Here is a 22,287-nt window from a genome sequence, read left to right on the forward strand (position 1 = left end):
TTTCTGAAGGAGTGAGGTGGTATCTTATTGTGGCTTTAATTTGCATTTCCGTGATGATTAGTTATGTTCAGCATTTTTTCATCGGTTTGTTGGCTGTTTGTCTGTTTTCTTTTGAGAAATGCCTATTCATGTCCTTTGCTCACTTTTTGATGAGATTATTTGTTTTTTCCTTGCAGATTTGTTTGAGTTCATTTTGGATTCTGGATACTAGTCTTTTGTTGGAGGCAGAGTTTGCAAATATTTTCTCCCACTCTGTGGGTTGTCTGTTTACCCTGCTGATTATTTCTTTTGCTGTGCAGAAGCTTTTCAGTTTAATTAGGTCCCATTTATTTATTTTTGTTTTTGTTGTGTTTGCTTTTGAGGTCTTAGTCATGAATTCTTTGCCTAGGCCAATGTCCAGGAGCTTTTTTCCTATGTTATTTTCTAGAATTTTTATGGTTTCAGGTCTTGGATTTAAGTCTTTGATCCGTCTTGAGGTGATTTTTGTATAAGGTGAGAGATGGGGATCCTGTGGCTATTCAGGTTTCCCAGCACTATTTATTGAATAGGGTGTCCTTTCCCCAATTTATGTTTTTATATGCTTTATCAAAGATTAGTTTGGCCCAGATATTTTAAAGCTCAGGAAATAATTCTATGAAATGTAACTTTAGTTCAATAATGCTGTAGGATATCTAGGCTCATATCCTACATGGGATATTCTAAGAGAACAGTTAATTAAAGAAACTATGTATAAGGGGTGATCTGTTTACTTGCTGTACTGTCATGTTTCACAAGAGGCACTAATAATAATAAAAAACTAATGATTATATTAATGATTATAGTTATCAGTAAATAGAGTGTACTATATGCTAGACCCTTTACATTCATTATTGTTTTACAACAATCCAGAAAGATGAATGTTACCTGGGTATTTAAGAGAGTTGAAGAGGTCGCTAAAATTTTTTCTAATATGCCATAATTTTGCATGAAATTATTACCTTAATTTTATAGGTTTTATTGATGTATAGTATATACTGAGTTATAGCAGATAAGCTTAATTTTTTTTTTTTTTTTTTTTGAGACAGTGCCTCACTCTGTCACCCAGACTGGAGTGCAGTGTGCAATCATGGCTCACTGCAGCTCAACCTCCCAGGCTCAAGTGATCCTCCTGCCTCAGCTTCCCAAGTAGCTGGGACTACAGGCATGTGCCACCAGGCCCAGATAATTTTTATATCTTTTTTGTAGAGACAGGGTTTCACCATGTTGCACAGGCTGTTTTTGAACTCTTGAGCTCAAGTGATCTGCCTGCCTTGGCCTCACAAAGTGCTATGTTTACAGGTGTGAGCCACTGTACCTGGCCAAGCTTAAATATTTTTAAGGTAATTTAGTGAATTGAGCAATTATTTTTAGGATATCATAGTTCTTATTTTTTATTTTTTATTTTTTTGAGACGGAGTCTTGCTCTGTTGCCCAGGAGTGCAGTGGTGCATCTCACCTCACTGCAAGCTCCACCTCCCAGGTTCACGCCATTCTCCTGCCTCAGCCTCCCAAGTAGCTGGGACTACAGGTGCCTGCCACCACGCCCGGCTAATTTTTTTTGTATTTTTAGTAGAGATGGGGTTTCACCGTGTTAGCCAGGATGGTCTCCATCTCCTGACCTCATGATCCGCCCCCCTCGGCCTCCCAAAGTGCTGGGCTTACAGGCGTGAGCCACCACTCCCGGCCATTCTTATTTTATAATAATCATCATAACACACATTTATTGAATATGATATAACATTAATTAACATCAGTCTATTAAGGTGGAGTTTTATGTCAGTATTTGCAGTGAATTTGAAGCAATTAAAGAACATGCATTAAAAGTCCCTGAAACAACAGAAGAGATGATGGATCTGATATCTTATGTAGAAAAAGCCCGGACTACAGGAATCGAAGAGTTGATTTTAAGGATCCAGGTAAGAAACTTTTAATTTACATATTTTGGTTTGTTTTCATTTGAAATATGATATTCATAGTGAAGATGTGTAAAATATATAGTTACACAAGTAGTTGTAAATTGAGCGGTTATATTGCCACCACCTAGGTCAAGAAATAGGATATTGTCAGCACCCTAGGACTCTGCATATAACTTTCTGATCGCCATGCCTCTCCTTCTCCTCTGTCCTCCTCTAGAGATTAGCAGTTGATTTTTACAGTAATCATAGCTTTGAATTTCTTTAGTTCCACCAATTGTGTGTATGTCCTTAAACAATATAGATTAAAAAAAATTTTTTTTATAGTTTCTGCATTTAATCATATGCTTATACCTTTTCCAGCACAAGATTATGTACCTATTTACCTATATTTCACTCTTATTCTTTGTTTAAAAAACTTTAAAAAATGTTAAACAACACATATACCAAAATTATATAAAACACAAACTGTACAATTTAGAATGTTCTAAAGTAAACTGCCAATAATTGCCACATAGGAAAATAAATAGAACCTTGCTGACCCACTAGAAACGCATCATAATCCCTCGTCTTCTGGATGTTAGCAGCATTCTGATTTTTTATTTTTTATTTTTTTGAGATGGAGTCTCACTCTGTCGCCCAGGCTGGAGTGCAGTGGCAAGATTTCGGCTCACTGCAACCTCTGCTTCCTGGGTTCAAGTGATTCTCCTGCCTCAGCCTCCCAAGTAGCTGGGACTACAGGCACCCGCCACCATGCCCGGAGAATTTTTGTATTTTTAGTAGAGATTGGGCTTCACCATATTGACCTGGCTGGTCTCGAACTCCTGACTTTATGATCCGCCCACCTCGGCCTCCCAAAGTGCTGGAATTACAGGCATGAGCCACTGCGCCTGGCCAATTCTGATTTTTATAGTAATTACTTCCTTGTTCTTTTTTATAGTTGTACAACTTAAACATGTATTTCTAATCAATATAGTTAATTTCTTCTGATTTTGGTCTTTATATAAAGGGAATCATACTATTTATATTCTTTTGCCTCTCATCAATGTTATGTTAGTAATGTCATTGTTCCTTAACTTTAGCTGATTTTCATTGCTGTCTAGTATTCCATTCCATATTGTATCCATTCCACATTGTATACAATAATTTATTTTAAAAATTTTACTGTTCTGGATATTTGGTTATTTCTGCTTCTGGTATTACTGGCAATGATTCTGGGAACATTTTTATACATGTATCCCAGTGCACACATTCATTCATTTCTTCCAGGTGTTATAGGATATGCTTTTCTTCACCTTTACTAATTAAGGCAAAATTCTTTTCTAAGTAGTTCCAGTTTTAGACTCCTATTAGCAGTGCACAAAATGTCTATTATTTTAACATTCTTACTTGCAATTGTGAGATGGTTTAAATTTTGCCAGTCTATTGGGTGAAAGTTATGGTATTTTCAATTTGCATTTTCCTAAAAAGAAATGAATTTGAACACTTTTCATATGCTTATTGGCCAATTGGAGTGCCTCTTTTGTGAAATGATAGTACATATATTTTGCTCGTTTATTTTTTGGGTTATGTACCTTTTCCTTATTGATTTGTAGCAGTTAAAGAGCGGCAAAATAAACATAACACAAAATTTACCATTTTAACCATTTTTAAGTGTACAGTTCAATGTAGTAATTTTAAATATATTATTAGGTATCTTTTTATTCACTCTGTAATTTAATTTTTTAATGGTGTTTTTGATGAACAGAAGTCTTTAATTTTAATGCAGTTAAATGAAGCAATCTTTTCTTTTATAATAAACGGAGGAATTTTTTATTTCCTTCCTTCCTTCCTTCCTTCCTTCCTTCCTTCCTTCCTTCCTTCCTTCCTTCCTTCCTTCCTTCCTTCCTTCCTTCCTTCCTTCCTTCCTCTTTCTCTCTCTTTTCTTCCTTTCTTCCTTTCTTCCTTTCTTTCTTTCTTTTCTGTTGGAGACAAGGTCTTGCCATGTTGCCTTAATTTTAATGCAGTTAAAAGGAGCAATCTTTTATTTTATACCTAGTGCTTTCTGTATTTTGTTTAAGAAATCCTCTGCTACCTTGGTTCAAAGATATTTTTCTTCCACCCTTTTCTAGAAGCTGTTTAGATTTGCTTTTCAGATTTAGGTTTCAATCCTGAAAATTTATTTCTGTAAATAATGTGAGGTCCAATTTAAATATTTTCCCATATAGGTGAGCAATTACACATTTACTGAAGAGACCATCCCCACTGTGTCCATATATGTATAGATCTGTTTTGAGGCAGCTTGTTCTGTTCCATTGGCCTTTTTTTGTTTATTTTTTTCTGACAGAGTCTCACTCTGTCACCAAGCTGGAGTGCAATGGTGCAATCCCAGCTCATTGCAACCTTTGCCTCCCGGGTTCAAGAGATTCTCCTGCCTCAGCCTCCCGAGTAGCTGGGACTACAGGCACGTGCCACCATGCCCAGCTAGCACCACCACGCCCAGCTAATTTTTGTATTTTTAGTAGAGATGGGGTTTCACTATGTTGACCAGGATGGTCTCCATCTCTTAACCTCATGATCCGCCCAACTTGGCCTCCCAAAGTGCTGGGATTACAGGCATGAGCCACCATGCTCTGCCAAAATGTATTTTTATATACTAATTTAATACCCATCATTCAATTTTTCTTTCAACATTTTCTGTTTAAAACTTTGAACTTTAGGCCATGCGCAGTGGCTCATGCCTGTAATCCCAGTACTTTGGGAGGCGGAGGTAGGTGGAGCACCTGAGGTCAGAAATTCGAGACCAGACTGACCAACATGGTGAAACCCCATCTCTACTAAATACAAAAAGTTGGCCAGGCATGGTGGCACATGCCTGTAATCCCAGCTACTTGGGAGGCTGAGGCAAGGGAATCACTTGAACCTGGGAGGCGGAGGTTGCAGTGAGCCGAGATTGCGCCATTGCACTCCAGCCTGGGCAAAAAGAGTGAAACTCCGTCTCTAAAAAAAAAAATTTAACTTTACTATTTTTATATATTTTAAATTTCTCTTCTTAATTTTAATACTTTATCTGAAGATTATTTTGGAATGTCTGCATGTACCATTCATTATATAACTTGCAAATAATGACAGTTTTGTTTTTCATGACCAAATGTTACACATTTGCAAAACTTTGTTTATTTTCTTTGCAACAGTGGACTGTCTGGGACTCTAGTACAATGTTGAATAGCAGTGGATGACAGTTTTCCCATCTTTATCCCAACCTTAAGGGGAAAGCTTTCTTTTTTTTTTTTTTTCTGAGACGGAGTCTCGCTCTGTCGCCCAGGCTGGAGTGCAGTGGCCAGATCTCAGCTCACTGCAAGCTCCGCCTCCCGGGTTCCCGCCATTCTCCTGCCTCAGCCTCCCGAGTAGCTGGAACTACAGGCGCCCGCCACCTCACCCGGCTAATTTTTTGTATTTTTTAGTAGAGACGGGGTTTCACCGTGTTAGCCAGGATGGTCTGGATCTCTTGACCTCGTGATCCGCCCGTCTCGGCCTCCCAAAGTGCTGGGAATATTTCACTATTAAGTATGACATTTGTCGTAGGTTTTATACAGGTACTTTTGCCAGATTAATGAATTCCCTTCTATTGCTGATGTGCTACTAGGTTTTTTGAAAAGAAAAATTAGTATGAGTGAACTTTGAATTTCACTACATGCCTTTTTTGCATGTATTGTGGTGATCATATGCTTTTTCTCTTTAATCTGTTAGTATAATGAATTACATGGATCGTTTTTTATTTTAAAGTTTTATTTCTATGTGCGTTGTATATATAAAATATATAGAATGTACAAAATACATATTTAATGTTATTTTCAATACATAATTTTATATCTATATGATATATAATATATAAAATACATACATATAATATAAAATCAAAAACCTTAAATTTGCCTTTGAATCTGTATTTCAGTTCTTAAAAATTAGTGCTACAGTACAGCTTATAGAACAATGAAAGATATAGAGGGTAAAAATATTCAATCTTTCTACTCAGATAAATCTATTGTTTTAAGAGTTTTTTTTCTTTGCAACTCACCTCCTTTTTTTTTTTTTTTTTTTGAGACAGAGTCTCACTCTGTCGCCCAGGCTGGTGTGCAGTGGCAGGATCTCGGCCCACTGCAACCTCTGCCTCCTGGGTTCAAGCAATTCTTCTGCCTCAGCCTCCGAGTAGCTGGGACTACAGGCGTGCGTCATCACGCCTGGCTAATTTTTGTATTTTTAGTAGAGATGGGGGTTCACCATGTTGGCCAGGCTGGTCTGTAACTCCTGACCTCAGGTGATCCACCTCCCTCGGCTTCCCAAAGTGCTGGGATTACAGGTGTGAGCCACTGCACCCGGCCTACTCACCTCCAACTCTTTCTGAACTATTACAAACCATAATATTCTGGACTATTGCGTACAGCAATGTGCGAAGTAGGCAAAAATGGTGGTGATGTCACTGAAGATACAAAACAAAAGATACTAAAATCATTGTCATCAAAGATACAAAAATAAAAAAATTTATAAGAATAAAATAATTTAAAATCCTTTAAAGTCAAAGTTAAAGGATTGCTGAAGATTTAATTACGTTTTTCAGTCATAAACAAGGGAGGACCAAAAGTTCCTTTATGTTAAATCAACTGCAAGTGAAAACTTTTTAAAAGCCTTCTTTCTAGCATAAAAGTATACAATTATGTGGCATGAAGCAAGATAAATACTGTAGCTATTGAAATAGCCGTCTGGTTTGGGTGATATATAAAATATCAGTTTATAATCTGAGTCAAATTTCAATCTGAAAAAGTATTAGAGATTGTTGTTCTCTTTTTCGTAATGACTTAGATTTTCTATATGACATATTATATCCAGAGTTTCTTTCGTAGGAATCTAAACGCCAAATGAGTTACTTTTTAGATGTTTTTCTATTTCCTCAAGAAGACTTAGCTTTAAACGCAACTGTCCTCATGTGGCCTAAGAAAATTAATCCCATCTTTGATGAAAATGATGAGGTAAATATATTTTTCATTATTTTTTTGTATTCTGACATTTTGAGCACATCATTCACATTTAATTTTCATATCTACTGGCCATCTAACTTTAAAAGTAATTTTTTGTGTCAATATGAGTTTGAGACTGGCCACACTTATGGCCCTCTAGGCTTAAGACAAGCTGTTAGGCTTAACTCACAAGGTCTGGTAAGTAGTGGGGCTGACATTTAGAAAGTCAGAACTATTATATAAATTAATAATAGAAGCACTTAACTGAGAAAATGCTTTCCATTTATTCAATTATTTAACTCATAAAAATCCCACGTGCTCCCATTTCTTCCATTTTATAGATGAGAAATATGAGACTCAGAGAAATAGTTCAATATCACAGTGATAAGATTTACAATTTTATATCAGACTGAATGTATTTCAGATATTGAAAAAGTCCTAATATAAACCAGTTTATCCTGAATTGGGAGGTAAGATGGTATTGTAATAAAAAGCGTGGCCTTCAATCAGATAAACCAAGATTCTAATCCAGATTTTGATTTTTATGATTTTGTGAACATGAACATGACTTCCGTAAGATTCAATTTCTTTTCTCTGAAATGAGAATAATAATACTAGTAATAATATAGGTAAGGTATTGAATAGTTCTTGATACATGGCACATGCTCAATAAATGGTAATTTTATTATTATCCCAGAATCTGTTAAATGAACAAATTAAAATAAATTTTAATTAATGAATACAAGTTGTTAAAGTCACTTTGGAGATCAAGGAATGTTTTTGTGTGTGGTTTATTATTCTTTGCATTTTTATATCAATAATTATAGATATTGTTTTATTTTTGTGCTCATTTTTACTTTTCTGATGGTTTTTATGATTATACACAGTATTTAGATTTCTGACTTGGTAATTCTTTGTTACAGATTAACTAACATGATTAAATTGTCTTTTAAAAAGCTAATTGAGAATGCTAAACATAAAAAAGAAAATGAACTAATGGCCAAGAGAGAGAAACTTATTTTGGAGATAGAAAAGGAATCACGCCGCATGGAAGAGTTTACAGAATTTGCAGAGCTGGAGCGCATGCAACAGGTCTGATAAATATATAAGACAATAGCTATGGCCAGCCCATAGAGTCATACAGGGCATGTTAACATAAATTTAAAAATATAGACAAATGCAAGTTTACTTTTTTATGTTTACTCTATATATTTTTCTATATATTACATAGATACATATATATTTATCTAATGTGTTTATATATAGTAAAATACATAAATATTTATTTAAACACTTTATATGTAGTCTCAGCCTCCTGAGTAGCTTGGACTAACAGGCGTGTGCCACCATGCCCGGCTAATTTTTTGTATTTTCTTGTAGAGATGGGGTTTTGCCATGTTGCCCAGGCTGGCAAACAAAGACCTGACTCTTAGGCCCAGAACTGGAGCTATATTGTCTTTCTTGTGACTTAGTTCTCTATTCGTAGAGTAGACATCATCATACCTTTTGCTCTCAATCATAGTTATGTTGTGAAGTTAATATTTAAAATTGCTGTATAGGCCAGGCACAGTGGCTCACTCCTGTAATCCCCGCACTTTGGGAGGCAGAGGTGGGCAGATCACCTGAGGTCAGGAGTTCGAGACCAGCCTGGCCAACATGGCAAAACCCCATCTCTACTGAAAATACAAAAATTTGCCAGGCGTGGTGCTCGGCATCTGTAGTCCCAGTTACTCGGTAGGCTGAGGCGGGAGGATCGCTTGAACCAGGGGGGCGGAGGTTGCAGTGAGCCCAGATCATGCCACTGCACTCCAGCCTAAAAATAAAGTTGTTGTATAAATGCAAGGACATATTGTACACAGTATCATATGATTTTATTTTTGTAACATTACTTGAATATTTCTTAAGACAAAAAATTATTTGCTTTCAGTACGTGACAGATGTAAGACAACTACAAAAACGTATTCAGGAGTCTGAAGAAGCAGTGCAGTTTATCAATAAAGAAGAGGAACTTTTCAAGTGGGAATTGACAAAATATCCTGAACTGGATAAATTAAAAGTTAACATTGAGCCCTATCAGAAGTTTTTTAATTTTGTTTTGAAGTGGCAACGATCAGAAAAACGGTAATTGCTGGTAATGTAGTAAAAATCAAGCAAATGACAGAAAAGAGTTTGTAAAATATAAATTGATTTTTTTTTTTTTTTTGGTTAAGTGTTTAAAAGTAGGATTTATATGTCCATTTGAAAGAGAATCGGGTACCATATAGGAGAAGCATCTAGTGCTGCTAAGGTCCCACTAACCTTACTAATACAATATCTGAGATCCTTTTCTGGTTTATGAGCATAATGATTGGATTTTCATGCTCATGTGTGAGAGGTGTGGCCTCCCTCAAACGTTGTTACAATGTCAGCACATTACCCTTCTGACATGAAAAATGTATATATAATATATGAGTTTTCATTTTGGTTTCTGAGAGTCAATTCCCTTTTTAATACAATAGATTAATTTCACTAATGTTTACCCCCAAAATTAGAAGTATGGAGTCAAATCCGCATTTTATTTTTATTTTTGTTTTATAATTTCAACTTTTATTTTAGATTCAGAAACATGTGCGGGTTTGTTTCATGGGTATATTGCATGACACTGAGATTTGGGGTACAAATGATCCTATCTCCCAGGTAGTGAGCATAGCACCTAATAGGTAGTTTTTCAGCCTTTGCTCCCCTCCCTCTCTCCCACCTCTAGTAGTCCCCAGTGTCTGTTGTTCCCATCTCTGTGTCCATGCATACCCAGGGCTTAGCTCCCACTTCAAAGTGAGAAAATGAGGTATTCGGTTTTCTGTTCCTGCATTAATTTACTTAGGATAATGGCCTTCAGCTGCATCCATGTTGCTGCAAAGGGCATGATTTCATTCTTTTTTAAGGTTGCATTGTATTCCATGGTGTATATGTACCGAATTTTTTTTATTCAATCCATTGTTGATGAGCACCTAGGTTGACTACATGTCTTTGCTATTGCGAATGGTGCTGCGATGAACAGACAAGTACATGTGTCTTTTTGGTAGAATGATTATTTTCCTTTGGGTATATACCCAGTAATGGGATTGCGGGGTCAAATGGTAGTTCTGTTTTAAGTTCTTTGAAAAATCTCCAAACTACTCTCCACAGTGGCTGAGCTACTTTACAGTCCCACCAACAGTGCAACAGTGTATAATCATTCCCGTTTCTCCACAGCATCTGTTTTTTGTTTTTTTGTTTTACTTTTTAACAATAGCCATTCTGGCTGATGGGAGATGGTCTCTCATTGTGGTTTGATTTGCATTTCTGTAATGTGAATCTGCATTTTATTTGGGTACTGTTAGTCCTCCATTTATAATCTGATACATATTTTAGCACATGCAGCATAGTCAAAGTGATTATTTTAGTTCTGTCTTTCTACCATCAGCTCTACTTGGGTGCCTGAGAAAAACTGTTAACAGCTCTTGCCCTCATTTTTCTCTCTTAAAACAAGGGGTCTAGCCTAAAGAATCTCTAAGACCCCTTCAAACTCCAAAAGTCTGAGTTTAATAATATTTTTTCTTTCAATTCAGGTGGATGGATGGAGGGTTTTTGGACCTCAACGGGGAAAGCATGGAGGCTGATGTGGAAGAGTTTTCCCGAGAAATTTTTAAGACACTAAAGTTTTTCCAAACGAAGCTAAAGAAAGAATTGCAAGAAAAAAGAAAGGCAGCAAGAAAACGGTCTTTGGAAGAAGAGAAAATTGAAGAAGAACCAAAAGAGAATCCTACTCTTACTATGTGCAGTACAGTCATGGAACAGATAAAAGCTTTTAGGGTATAAATGTATATAATAACATTTTAATATTATAGCTATCTTCTCAACTTTTCTGTTGCCTGATCTATAAATTATAAAGCCTATCTTCTGGTTTTACATGTTTATTATTTATTATTATTAATAATTTTTGAGGCAGGTCTTGCTCTGTTGGCCAGGCTGGAGTGTAGTGGTGACTCACTGCCACTGCCACCTCCTAGGCTCAAGTGATCCTCCCACATCAGCCTCCTGAGTAGCTGGTAATACAGCCACCATGCCTGGCTAATTTTTTTGAAGAAATGGGATTTTGCTATGTTACCCAGGCTGGTCTTGAACTCCTGTGCTCAAGCAATCTGTCCACCTTGGCCTCCCAAAGTGCTGGAATTACAGGCATGAGCCACCACACCTGGCCTATTATTATTACTTTTTAGATAGGGTCTCACTCTGTTGCCCAGGCGGGAGTGCAGTGGCACAGTCATAGCTCCCTGCAGCCTCAGACTCGTAGGCTCAAGAAGAAGACACTATTTCTTCCCATTTTGCTAATGAATTGGGTCTCTGTCACTTGTAATCAAAGGAGTATGGCCAAATGAAGGTACTGAGGAGAAACAATCAGAAAAAATAAGATTTTAAATTCCTCTGCTATGCCTCAGCCTCTTGGTCAAGCTCTGACTCACTCCTACCTCTGTTCTAGGCGTGGGTATTTGTGACAGAGCTGAGTGATTGGTTTTGGGAGGAAGAGGTAAGGGCAAGAGAGGGCACTTTATTCCTCTCATCTTTCAAATTACATCTGTTTGCATCTTTGATGTTTTGGTGTCTCATTCCCACAACTTTAGCTCCTCATCATGAAGCACCGCTATGGAGCGTAGGAAAGGCTGGTTGGGTGGTGAATGGCAGCCATATTTGGGGCAGATCAAGGAGAATATACATATAAAGCCAGATCTGGCAAAACTGGGGGAAAGAGTTCCTCTGGCCCAAGAAAGGCAGCAGAAGATTGCTTAGACCTATTAGGGCAGATTGCATACTTCCTGAAAATAGGAAGAGTACACCATTGTTTATAATTTAGTATAATAAAACTAAACAAACAGAATAAATAGCCTACCATTAATTAAGCATAATCCAAACTTTGAAGTGAGGTTATAACTATTTTTTCTAGATGAATACATTAAAAAATTTTAGCATTTGCAAAATGCTTAGATGAAGGCTTTTGAGTCCAGATAAATTGTTGACCTATGAATTCTGAATCTTAAGAATTACTCAAGGACAGGCACGGTGGCTCATGCCTGTAATTCCAGCACTTTGGGAGGCTGAGGTGGGCAGATCACCTGAGGTCAGGAGTTCGAAACCAGCCTGGCCAATATGGTGAAAACTCATCTCTACTAAAATTACAAAAATTAGTTGAGCATGGTGAAACATACTTATAATCCCAGTTACTCGGGAGGCTGAGGGAGGAGAATCGTTTGAACCCAGGAGGCGGAGGTTGCAGTGAGCTGAGATCATGCCTCTGCATGCCCAGTCTGGGCAACAGAGCAAGACTCCAAAATTACTCAAGAAAGGCTCGATAGAGCTATTCTCATCATCAAGTGCTAATGAAGAGAAATAGAAAGGTTTGGAAGCAGGCTGGGTATAGTGGATGACACCTGTAACCTGTAATCCCAGTGCTTTGGGAGGCCAAGGTAGGAGGATCATTTGAGGCCAGAAGTTCAAGACCAGCCTGGGTAATATAGTGAGACCCTACCTCTACAAAAAATAAAAAATTAGCCAGGCATGGTAAAAAAGAATTCAGCTGCACCTGAAGACCCAGCTACTTGGGAGGCTGAGGTGCAAGTTTGAGGTTGCAGTGAGCTATGATTATACCGCCACACTCCTGGGCACAACAGAGTGAGACCCTGTCTCAAAAAAAAAAAAGGGCATAAATTTACTAGGGCAGATCACTTAGTCTACACTAAGTACAGCAACACAGGGTAACAGTTTATTGGGAAGGATTTGGAACCACACTGCTTAGTTATAACACAGTTCTCCACTTGGCAGTGGCACACCTTGAGCAAGATATTTAGCCACTTGTGCCTTGGTCCTCTCATTTATAAAGAGAGAATAAGAACAGTTTTTTTTGACAGTCAGTAATACATCCTTAAATTTCCACTGTCAACATGCCCAGAGTGCAAACTCTGTGATTGGATGCAAGCACTGTTCCTGTCTATGTCTAGTCATCTCAGAGATTCCATGACTGCCTGATTTTTTTTTAACTTAAAAATTATTTGCAATGTTGAATATACTTGCATGGTCTAAAAAATATAGAAAGATGTATCTGAAAAGTCTCCTCATGGTTCTCACCTGTATAACTCAAGTGATCAATGTTATTACCTTCTTGTGTATAGTTCCAGAGTTATATTACATATATAACAATGTAAATATGTATTCTTATCCTTCTATCTTTTTAGATAAACTGTAGCATACAATGTATACGATTTTATTTATTTATTTATTTTTAATTTTTTTAAGTTCTAGGGTATATGTGCACAACGTGCAGGTTTGTTACATATGTATACATGTGCCATGTTGGTGTGCTGCACCCATTAACTTGTCATTTACATTAGGTATATCACCTAATGCTATCCATCCACCCTCCCCCCACCCCATGACAGGCCCCAGTGTGTGATATTCCCCTTCCTGTGTCCAAGTGTTCTCATTGTTCAATTCCCACCTATGAGTGACAACATGCGGTGTTTGGTTTTCTGTTCTTGTGATAGTTTGCTGAGAATGATGGTTTCCAGTTGCATCCATGTCCCTACAAAGGACATTAACTCATCCTTTTTTATGGCTGCATAGTATTCCATGGTGTATATGTGTCACATTTTCTTAATCCAGTCTGTCACTGATGGACATTTGGGTTGATTCCAAGTCTTTGCTATTGTGAATAGTGCTGAAATAAACATACGTGTGCATGTGTCTTTATAGCAGCATGATATATAATCCTTTGGGTATATATCTAGTAATGGGATGGCTGGGTCAAATGGTATTTCTTTTTTTTTTTTTGAGACGGAGTCTTGCTCTGTCGCCCAGGCTGGAGTGCAGTGGCCAGATCTCAGCTTACTGCAAGCTCCGCCTCCCGGGTTCACGCCATTCTCCTGCCTCAGCCTCCCGCGTAGCTGGGAGTACAGGCGCCCGCCACCTCGCCTGGCTAGTTTTTTTTTTTTTTGTATTTTGTAGTAGAGACGGGGTTTCACCGTGTTAGCCAGGATAGTCTCGATCTCCTGACCTCGTGATCCGCCCATCTCGGCCTCCCAAAGTGCTGGGATTACAGGCTTGAGCCACTGCGCCCGGCCCAAATGGTATTTCTAGTTCTAGATCCTTGAGGAATCCCCACACTGTCTTCCACAATGGTTGAACTAGTTTACAGTCCCACCAACAGTGTAAAAATGTTCCTATTTCTCCACATCCTCTCCAACACCTGTTGTTTCCTGACTTTTTAGTGATCGCCATTCTAACTGGTGTGAGATGGTATCTCACTGTGGTTTTGATTTCCATTTCTCTGATGACGAGTGATGATGAGCATTTTTTCATTGACTGTTGGCTGCATAAATGTCTTCTTTTGAGAAGTGTCTGTTCATATCCTTTGCCCACTTTTTGATGGGGCTGTTTGTTTTTTTCTCATAAATTTGTTTGAGTTCTTTGTAGGTTCTGGATATTAGCCCTTTGTCAGATGAGTAGATTGCAAAAATTTTCTCCCATTCTGTAGGTTGCCTGTTCACTCTGATGGTAGTTTCTTTTGCTGTGCAGAAGCTCTTTAGTTTAATTAGATCCCATTTGTCAATTTTGGCTTTTGTTGCCATTGCTTTTGGTGTTTTAGACATGAAGTCCTTGCCCATGCCTATGTCCTGAATGGTATTGCCTAGGTTTTCTTCTAGGGTTTGTATGGTTTTAGGTCTAACATTTAAGTCTCTAATCCATCTTGAATTAATTTTCATATAAGGTGTAAGGAAGGGATCCAGTTTCAGCTTTCTACATATGGCTTGCCAGTTTTCCCAGCATTATTTATTAAACAGGGAATCCTTTCCCCATTTCTTGTTTTTTCAGGTTTGTCAAAGATCAGATGGTTGTAGATGTGTGGTATCATTTCTGAGGGCTCTGTTCTGTTCCATTGGTCTGTATCTCTGTTTTGGTACCAGTACCATGCTGTTTTGGTTACTGTAGCCTTGTAGTATAGTTTGAACTCAGGTAGCGTGATGCCTCCAGCTTTGTTCTTTTGGCTTAGGATTGTCTTGGCAACGCGGGCTCTTTTTTGGTTCCATATGAACTTTAAAGTAGTTTTTTCCAATTCTGTGAAGAAAGTCATTGGTAGCTTCATGGGGATGGCATTGAATCTACAAATCACCTTGGGCAGTATGGCCATTTTCACGATATTGATTCTTCCTATCCATGAGCATGGAATGTTCTTCCATTTGTTTGTGTCCTCTTTTATTTCATTGAGCAGTGGTTTGTAGTTCTCCTTGAAGAGGTCCTTCACATCCCTTGCAAGTTGGATTCCTAGGTATTTTGTTCTATTTGAAGCAATTGTGAATGGGAGTTCACTCATGATTTGGTTTTCTGCTTGTTTGTTGTTGGTGTATAAGAATGCTTGTAATTTTTGCACATTGACTTTGTATCCTGAGACTTTGCTGATGTTGCTTATCAGCTTAAGGAGATTTTGGGCTGAGACGATGGGGTTTTCTAAATATACAATCATGTCATCTGTAAACAGGGACAATTTGACTTCCTCTTTTCCTAATTGAATACCCTTTATTTCTTTCTCCTGCCTGATTGCCCTGGCCAGAACTTCCAACACTATGTTGAATAGGAGTGGTGAGAGAGGGCATCCCTGTCTTGTGCCAGTTTTCAAAGGGAATGCTTCCAGTTTTTCCCCATTCAGTATGATATTGGCTGCGGGTTTGTCATAAATAGCTCTTATTATTTTGAGATATGTTCCATCAACACTGAATTTATTGAGAGTTTTTAGCATGAAGGGCTGTTGAATTTTGTCAAGGCCTTTTCTGCATCTATTGAAATAATCATGTGGTTTTTGTCTTTGGTTCTGTTCATATGCTGGATTATGTTTATTGATTTGTGTATGTTGAACCAGCCTTGCATCCCAGGGATGAAGCCCACTTGATCATGATGGATAAGCTTTTTGATGTGCTGCTGGATTTGGTTTGCCAGTATTTTATTGAGGATTTTTGCATCAATGTTCATCAGGGATATTGGTCTAAAATTCTCTTTTTTTGTTGTATCTCTGCCAGGCTTTGGTATCAGGATGATGTTGGCCTCATAAAATGAGTTAGGGAGGATTCCCTCTTTTTCTATTGATTGGAATAGTTTCAGAAGGAATGGTACCAGCTCCTCCTTGTACCTCTGGTAGAATTCGGCTGTGAATCCATCTGGTCCTGGAATTTTTTTGGTTGATAGGCTATTAATTATTGCCTCAATTTCAGAGCCTGTTATTGGGCTATTCAGGGATTCAACTTCTTCCTGGTTTAGTTTTGGGAGGGTGTCTGTGTCTAGGAATTTATCCATTTCTTCTAGGTGTTCTAGTTTATTTGCGTAGAGGTGTTTGCAGTATTCTCTGATGGTAGTTTGTATTTCTGTGGGGTCGGTGGTGATATCCCCTTTATCATTTTTTATTGCATCTTTTGATTCTTCTCTCTTTTCTTCTTTATTAGTCTTGCTAGCAGTCTATCAATTTTGTTGATCTTTGCAAAAAACAAGCTCCTGGATTCATTGATTTTTTGTAGGGTTTCTTTGTGGCTCTATCACCTTCAGTTCTGCTCTGATCTTAGTTATTTCTTGCCTTCTGCTAGCTTTTGAATGCGTTTGCTCTTGCTTCTCTAGTTCTTTTAATTGTGATGTTAGGGTGTCAATTTTAGATCTTTCCTGCTTTCTCTTATGGGCATTTAGTGCTATAAATTTCCCTCTACACACTGCTTTAAATGTGTCCCAGAGATTCTGGTATGTTGTATCTTTGTTCTCATTGGTTTCAAAGAACATCTTTATTTCTGCCTTCATTTCGTTATGTACCCAGTAGTCATTCAGGAGCAGGTTGTTCAGTTTCCATGTAGTTGAGCGGTTTTAAGTGAGTTTCTTAATTCTGAGTTCTAGTTTTATTGCACTGAGGTCTGAGAGACAGTTTGTTATAATTTCTGTTTTTTACATTTGCTGAGGAGTGCTTTACTTCCAACTATGTGGTCAATTTTGGAATAAGTGCGACGTGGTGCTGAGAAGAATGTATATTCTGTTGATTTGGGGTGGAGAGTTGTGTAGATGTCTATTAGGTCTGCTTGCTGCAGAGCTGAGTTCAATTCCTGGATATCCTTGTTAACTTTCTGTCTCGTTGATCTGTCTAACGTTGACAGTGGGGTGTTAAAGTCTCCCCTTATTATTGTGTGTGAGTCTAAGTCTCTTTGTAAGTTTCTAAGGACTTGCTTTATGAATCTGGGTGCACCTGTATTGGGTGCCTATATATTTAGGATAGTTAGTTAGCTCTTCTTGTTGAATTGATCCCTTTACCGTTATGTAATGGCCTTCTTTGTCTCTTTTGATCTTTTTTGGTTTAAAGTCTGTTTTATCAGAGACTAGGATTGCAACCCTTGCCTTTTTTTTGTTTTCCATTTGCTTGGTAGATCTTCCTCCATCCCTTTATTTTGAGCCTGTGTGTGTCTCTGCACGTGAGATGGGTCTCCTGAATACAGCACACTGATGGGTCTTGACTCTATCCAATTTGCCAGTCTGTGTCTTTTAATTGGAGCATTTAGCCCATTTATGTTTAAGGTTAATATTGTTATATGTGAATTTGATCCTGTCATTATGATATTAGCTGGTTATTTTGCTCGTTAGTTGTTGCAGTTTCTTCCTAGCATTGATGGTCTTTACATTTGGCATGTTTTTGCAGTGGCTGGTACCAGTTGTTCCTTTCCATGTTTAGTGCTTCCTTCAGGAGCTCTTGTATGGCAGGCCTGGTAGTGACAAAATCTCTCAGCATTTGCTTGTCTGTAAAGGATTTTATTTCTCCCTCACTTATGAAACTTAGTTTGGCTAGATATGAAGTTTTGAGTTGAAAATTCTTTTCTTTAAGAATGTTGAATGTTGGCCCCCACTCTCTTCTGGCTTGTAGAGTTTCTGCCAAGAGATCTGCTGTTAGTCTGATGGGCTTTCCTTTGTGGGTAACCCGACCTTTCTCTCTGGCTGCCTTTAACATTTTTTCCTTCATTTCAACTTTGGTGAATCTGACAATTATGTGTCTTGGAGTTGCTCTTCTTGAGGTGCATCTTTGTGGTGTTCTCTGTATTTCCTGAGTTTGAATGTTGGCCAGCCTTGCTAGGTTGGGGAAGTTCTCATGGATAATATCCTGAATAGTGTTTTCCAACTTGGTTCCATTCTCCCTGTCACTTTCAGGTACACCAGTCAGACGTAGATTTGGTCTTTTCACATAGTCACATATTTCTTGGAGGCTTTGTTCATTTCATTTTACTCTTTTTTCTCTAAACTTCTCTTCTTGCTTCATTTCATTCATTTCATCTTCAATTACTGATACCCTTTCTTCCAGTTGATCGAATCGGTTACTGAATCTTGTGCATTTATCACGTAGTTCTTGTGTCATGGTTTTCAGCTCTACCAGGTCATTTAAGGACTTCTCTACATTCGTTATTCTAGTTAACCATTTGTCTAATCTTTTTTCAAGGTTTTTAGCTTCTTTGAGATGGGTTCAAACTTCCTCCTTTAGCTCAGAGAAGTTTGATCATCTGAAGCCTTCTTCTCTCAACTTGTCGAAGTCATTCTCCATCCAGCTTTGTTCCATTGCTGGTGAGGAGCTGCATTCCTCTGAAGGGAGAGAGGCACTCCAAATTTTAGAATTTTCAGCTTTTCTGTTCTGTTTTTTCCCCATCTTCGTGGTTTTATCTACCTTTGGTCTTTGATGATGGTGACATACAGATGGGGTTTTGGTGTGGATGTGCTTTCTGTTTGTTAGTTTTCCTTCTAATGGTCAGGACCCTCAGCTGCAGGTCTGTTGGAGTTTGCTGGAGGTCCACTCCAGACCCTGTTTGCCTGGGTATCAGCAGCAGAGGCTTCAGAAGAGTGAATATTGTTGAACAGCAAATGCTGCTGCCTGATCATTCCTCTGGAAGCTTTGTCTCAGAGGGGTACCTGGCCGTGTGAGGTGTCAGTCTGCCCCTACTGGGGGATGCCTCCCAGTTAGGCTACGGGGGGCTCAGGGACCCACTTGAGGAGGCAGTCTGACCGTTATCAGATCTCAAACTCCATGCTGGGAGAACCACTACTCTCTTCAAAGCTGTCAGACAGAGACATTTAAATCTGCAGAGGTTTCTGCTGCCTTTTATTTGGCTATGCCCTGACCCCAGAGGTGGAGTCTACAGAGGCAGGCAGGCCTCCTTGAGCTGCAGTGGGCTCCACCCAGTTCAAGCTTCCTGGCCACTTTGTTTACCTACTCAAGCCTCAGCAATGGTGGGTGCCCCTCCCCCAGCCTCCCTGCCACCTTGCAGTTAGATCTCAGACTGCTGTGCTAGCAATGAGGGAGGCCCTGTGGGCGTGGGAACCTCTGAGCCAGGCGTATATAATCTCCTGGTGTGCCGTTTGCTAAGACCCTTGGAAAAGTGCAGTATTTGGATGGGAGTGACCCGATTTTCCAGGTGCTGTGTGTCATGGTTTCCCTTGGCTAGGAAAGGGAATTCCCTTACTCCTTGCACTTCCTGGGTGAGGCGATGCCTCGCCCTGCTTCAACTCTCGCTTGGTGGGCTGCACCCACTGTCCTGCACCCACTGTCTGATACGCCGCAGTGAGATGAACCCAGTAACTTGGTTGGAAATGCAGAAATCACCCATCTTCTGTGTCGCTCACGCTGGGAGCTGTAGCCTGGAACTCTTCCTATTTGGCCATCTTGGAACTGCTTCTGCTATTTTCTTTCCTTGTTTTGCTTAATTTATCTTGGAGACCTTTTCTTGTTATATATAGGGAGCTGCTTCTTCTTTTTTTTTTTTTTTTTTTTTTTGAGACGGAGTCTGGCTCTGTGGCCCAGGCTGGAGTGCAGTGGCGCGATCTTGGCTCACTGCAAGCTCCGCCTCCCGGGTTCACGCCATTCTCCTGCCTCAGCCTCCCGAGTAGCTGGGACTACAGGCGCCCGCCACCTCGCCCAGCTAGTTTTTTGTATTTTTTAGTAGAGACGGGGTTTCACCGTGTTAGCCAGGATGGTCTCGATCTCCTGACCTCGTGATCCGCCTGTGTCGGCCTCCCAAAGTGCTGGGATTACAGGCTTGAGCCACTGTGCCCGGCCGCTTCTTCATTTTTTTCACACCTATATAATATGTGACTAATGTGTGTATGTGTGTGTAAATTGCATGTGTTTGAAGGTGGGACTGCAGGGTAAACTGCGGAAGAGTAAATGCCAAGTTAAAATCAACAGTTGAATTACCCTCCATACAGGTTATACCAATATATACTCTCACCAACCTTCATAACAAAATATCATAAAACTTTAGGTTTTTGCTACTCTACCAGGAGAATTTTCATTTCTCTTATTGCAAGTAAAATTTTAAGCATATTTTCATCTATTTCATATATTTAAGAGTGTTTTATATTTCTTTTCCTGTAAACTGTTTTAACTTACCTCTGCCTGTTTTTCTGTTGAATTATTGACCTTTTTCTTACTGATTTCTTTTCCTGTGTATATAGATTAGGCTTTGTCTGTGATATGAATATTTATTATTTGCTTTTTAACCTTGCTTATGATAGCTTTTGCCTGGCAGAAGCCTTTTATTTTTATGTAGTTATTTTTATTCTTTTCCTTTATGGCTGTTGGGTTCTGAACTGTAGTTTAAAATGCCTTCCCCATGCCAAAATATTTTTTTCTAATACTCTTATAGTTTGTTATTTGTTCATATTTTATTTAGGATATTTGAGATTATGTTCAGGAAGGATCTTGGTCTTAGTTTTCTTGTAATGTCTTTGTCAGATTTTGGTATCAGGGTTATGTTGGCCTTGTAAAACAAATTGGGAAGTTTTATTTTCTCTATTTTCTGGAAGAGTTTTTTATAAATTGGTATTATTTCTTTCTTATTGTAGAGAAACATTCACTCGTGAAACCATTTAGCCTGACGTTTTGTTTGTAGGAAAGGTTTTGAAAACAGACTCTCTCTATATATATTTCTCAAGTACTAATTTATTTCTTCTTCATGTTCCATGAGGACCACAGGTTAGCTGAGTCTCTGCTTCCAGTTGCAGTCCTGTTCTGCTCCTGAGTTTTATAAGTTCCAGGACACAGGCTGTGCCCTGAGCTAATGTGGGCCAATCTCGCGTTATAGAGAAAGAGCAAGGGCTGAGCTAAACCATGTACCTAAGTTTAGATCTTCTACTCAGCTGTGAGTGAAATACTTCATATCCACCCACGTTACATTGGCTGAAGCAAGTCCTGTGCCAATTCCCCCTCTAGAGGAAGGAAAAGATAATTTCTTTAATAGATATAGGGGCTATTCAGATTTTGTGTTTAATTTTGGTAGATTGTATTTTTTAAGGAATTTGTCCATTTCTTCTAAGTCATTGATTTTGTCGCCATAAAGTTGCTAATAACATTCATTATCTTTTAAATGTCTGTAGATTCTATAGTGCTAACTCCTTTTTAATTCTCAATATTGATTATTTTAATTTTCTCTCCTTTTTGTTAATCAGTCTGGTTAGGAATTTAGTTGTTTATTGTTGGTCAGAGAGCTCATGTATCACTGTCTTGTCAGAGTCATTTACTGGTTGTTTGCTTCTTCTGTTTGTGGAGATCATGGTTCCCTGTTTGCTGTTGTTTTTGCTGGTTGTACATCAGTGTCTTTGCATTGGAGTATTATTTATTCCAGTGTTTCTTCTCTGGCTTGTTTTGGTTTATATTGGATATATTTGCTTAGAGTTTCTGTACTGCTAGGTCACTGCTTCCTTTTCTGCTCCAAGTGGCACCTTAAGCCCAGGTTTGGCTTGGCTCTAGTACCTGATGGGAGCGCTGCCCTTACTGAATGGGGACAGTACCACAGGTTATATTCTGGCAATGTGGGAAGCTGGCTAGGAGTTTGTGCCCAGGGGACCTGTGGGACAAACCTCCTACAGTGTGGTGCTGCAGAACAGCCACTCTGATTTGGCATCTCCTGTGGCTTACAGAGTAACGTTTCCAGGGCTGGGGATGGTAGTCCTACCTCCTCCCTTTGTCTCTGCTTGTCCTCAGGAATTATTTATCCTTTCAGGCACTGGGGATGCTTCCTGTGGTTTAAGGCAGGACAGATCTCCTGCTAGGGAATCCAGGGTGGTGGGGTAGCTGGTTGTCCACTTTGACCTTGTTCTTATCAGGATAGAAACAGTGAGTTGGGGGGAAATTTTCTGCCCTCTTGGTACCTGACAGAATAGAGGGAGGGGCATTGCAGATGTGGAAGTCTGATTCTCTTACTGTCTGCTCATCTGCTTAGAGTTTTTTCACTTTTGTGTGGTCCAGCTACTCAGGAGGCTACTCAGGAGGCTGTAGTCCCAGTTACTTGGGAGGA

General features: G+C 38.9%; 1 protein-coding gene and 1 non-coding gene across 2 annotated transcripts in view; both read left to right on the top strand.

The window, feature by feature from the left end:
* DNAH12 (dynein axonemal heavy chain 12) overlaps positions 1-22,287 on the top strand; it is a 234,294-nt gene that overhangs the window by 56,460 nt on the left and 155,547 nt on the right. The window contains exons 13-17 of the mRNA XM_025377349.1: positions 1,799-1,934; positions 6,812-6,937; positions 7,883-8,017; positions 8,853-9,046; positions 10,513-10,756. Coding sequence (XP_025233134.1) covers positions 1,799-1,934; positions 6,812-6,937; positions 7,883-8,017; positions 8,853-9,046; positions 10,513-10,756 — 835 coding nt within the window. The remainder of the gene's footprint in view (positions 1-1,798; positions 1,935-6,811; positions 6,938-7,882; positions 8,018-8,852; positions 9,047-10,512; positions 10,757-22,287) is intronic.
* LOC112619952 lies at positions 9,245-9,351 on the top strand. Its single transcript, XR_003118424.1, has one exon. It is a non-coding gene; the product is annotated as a small nucleolar RNA U13 (small nucleolar RNA).

Source organism: Theropithecus gelada, chromosome 2, assembly GCF_003255815.1.
Source record: "Theropithecus gelada isolate Dixy chromosome 2, Tgel_1.0, whole genome shotgun sequence".
Classification (NCBI taxonomy): domain Eukaryota; kingdom Metazoa; phylum Chordata; class Mammalia; order Primates; family Cercopithecidae; genus Theropithecus; species Theropithecus gelada.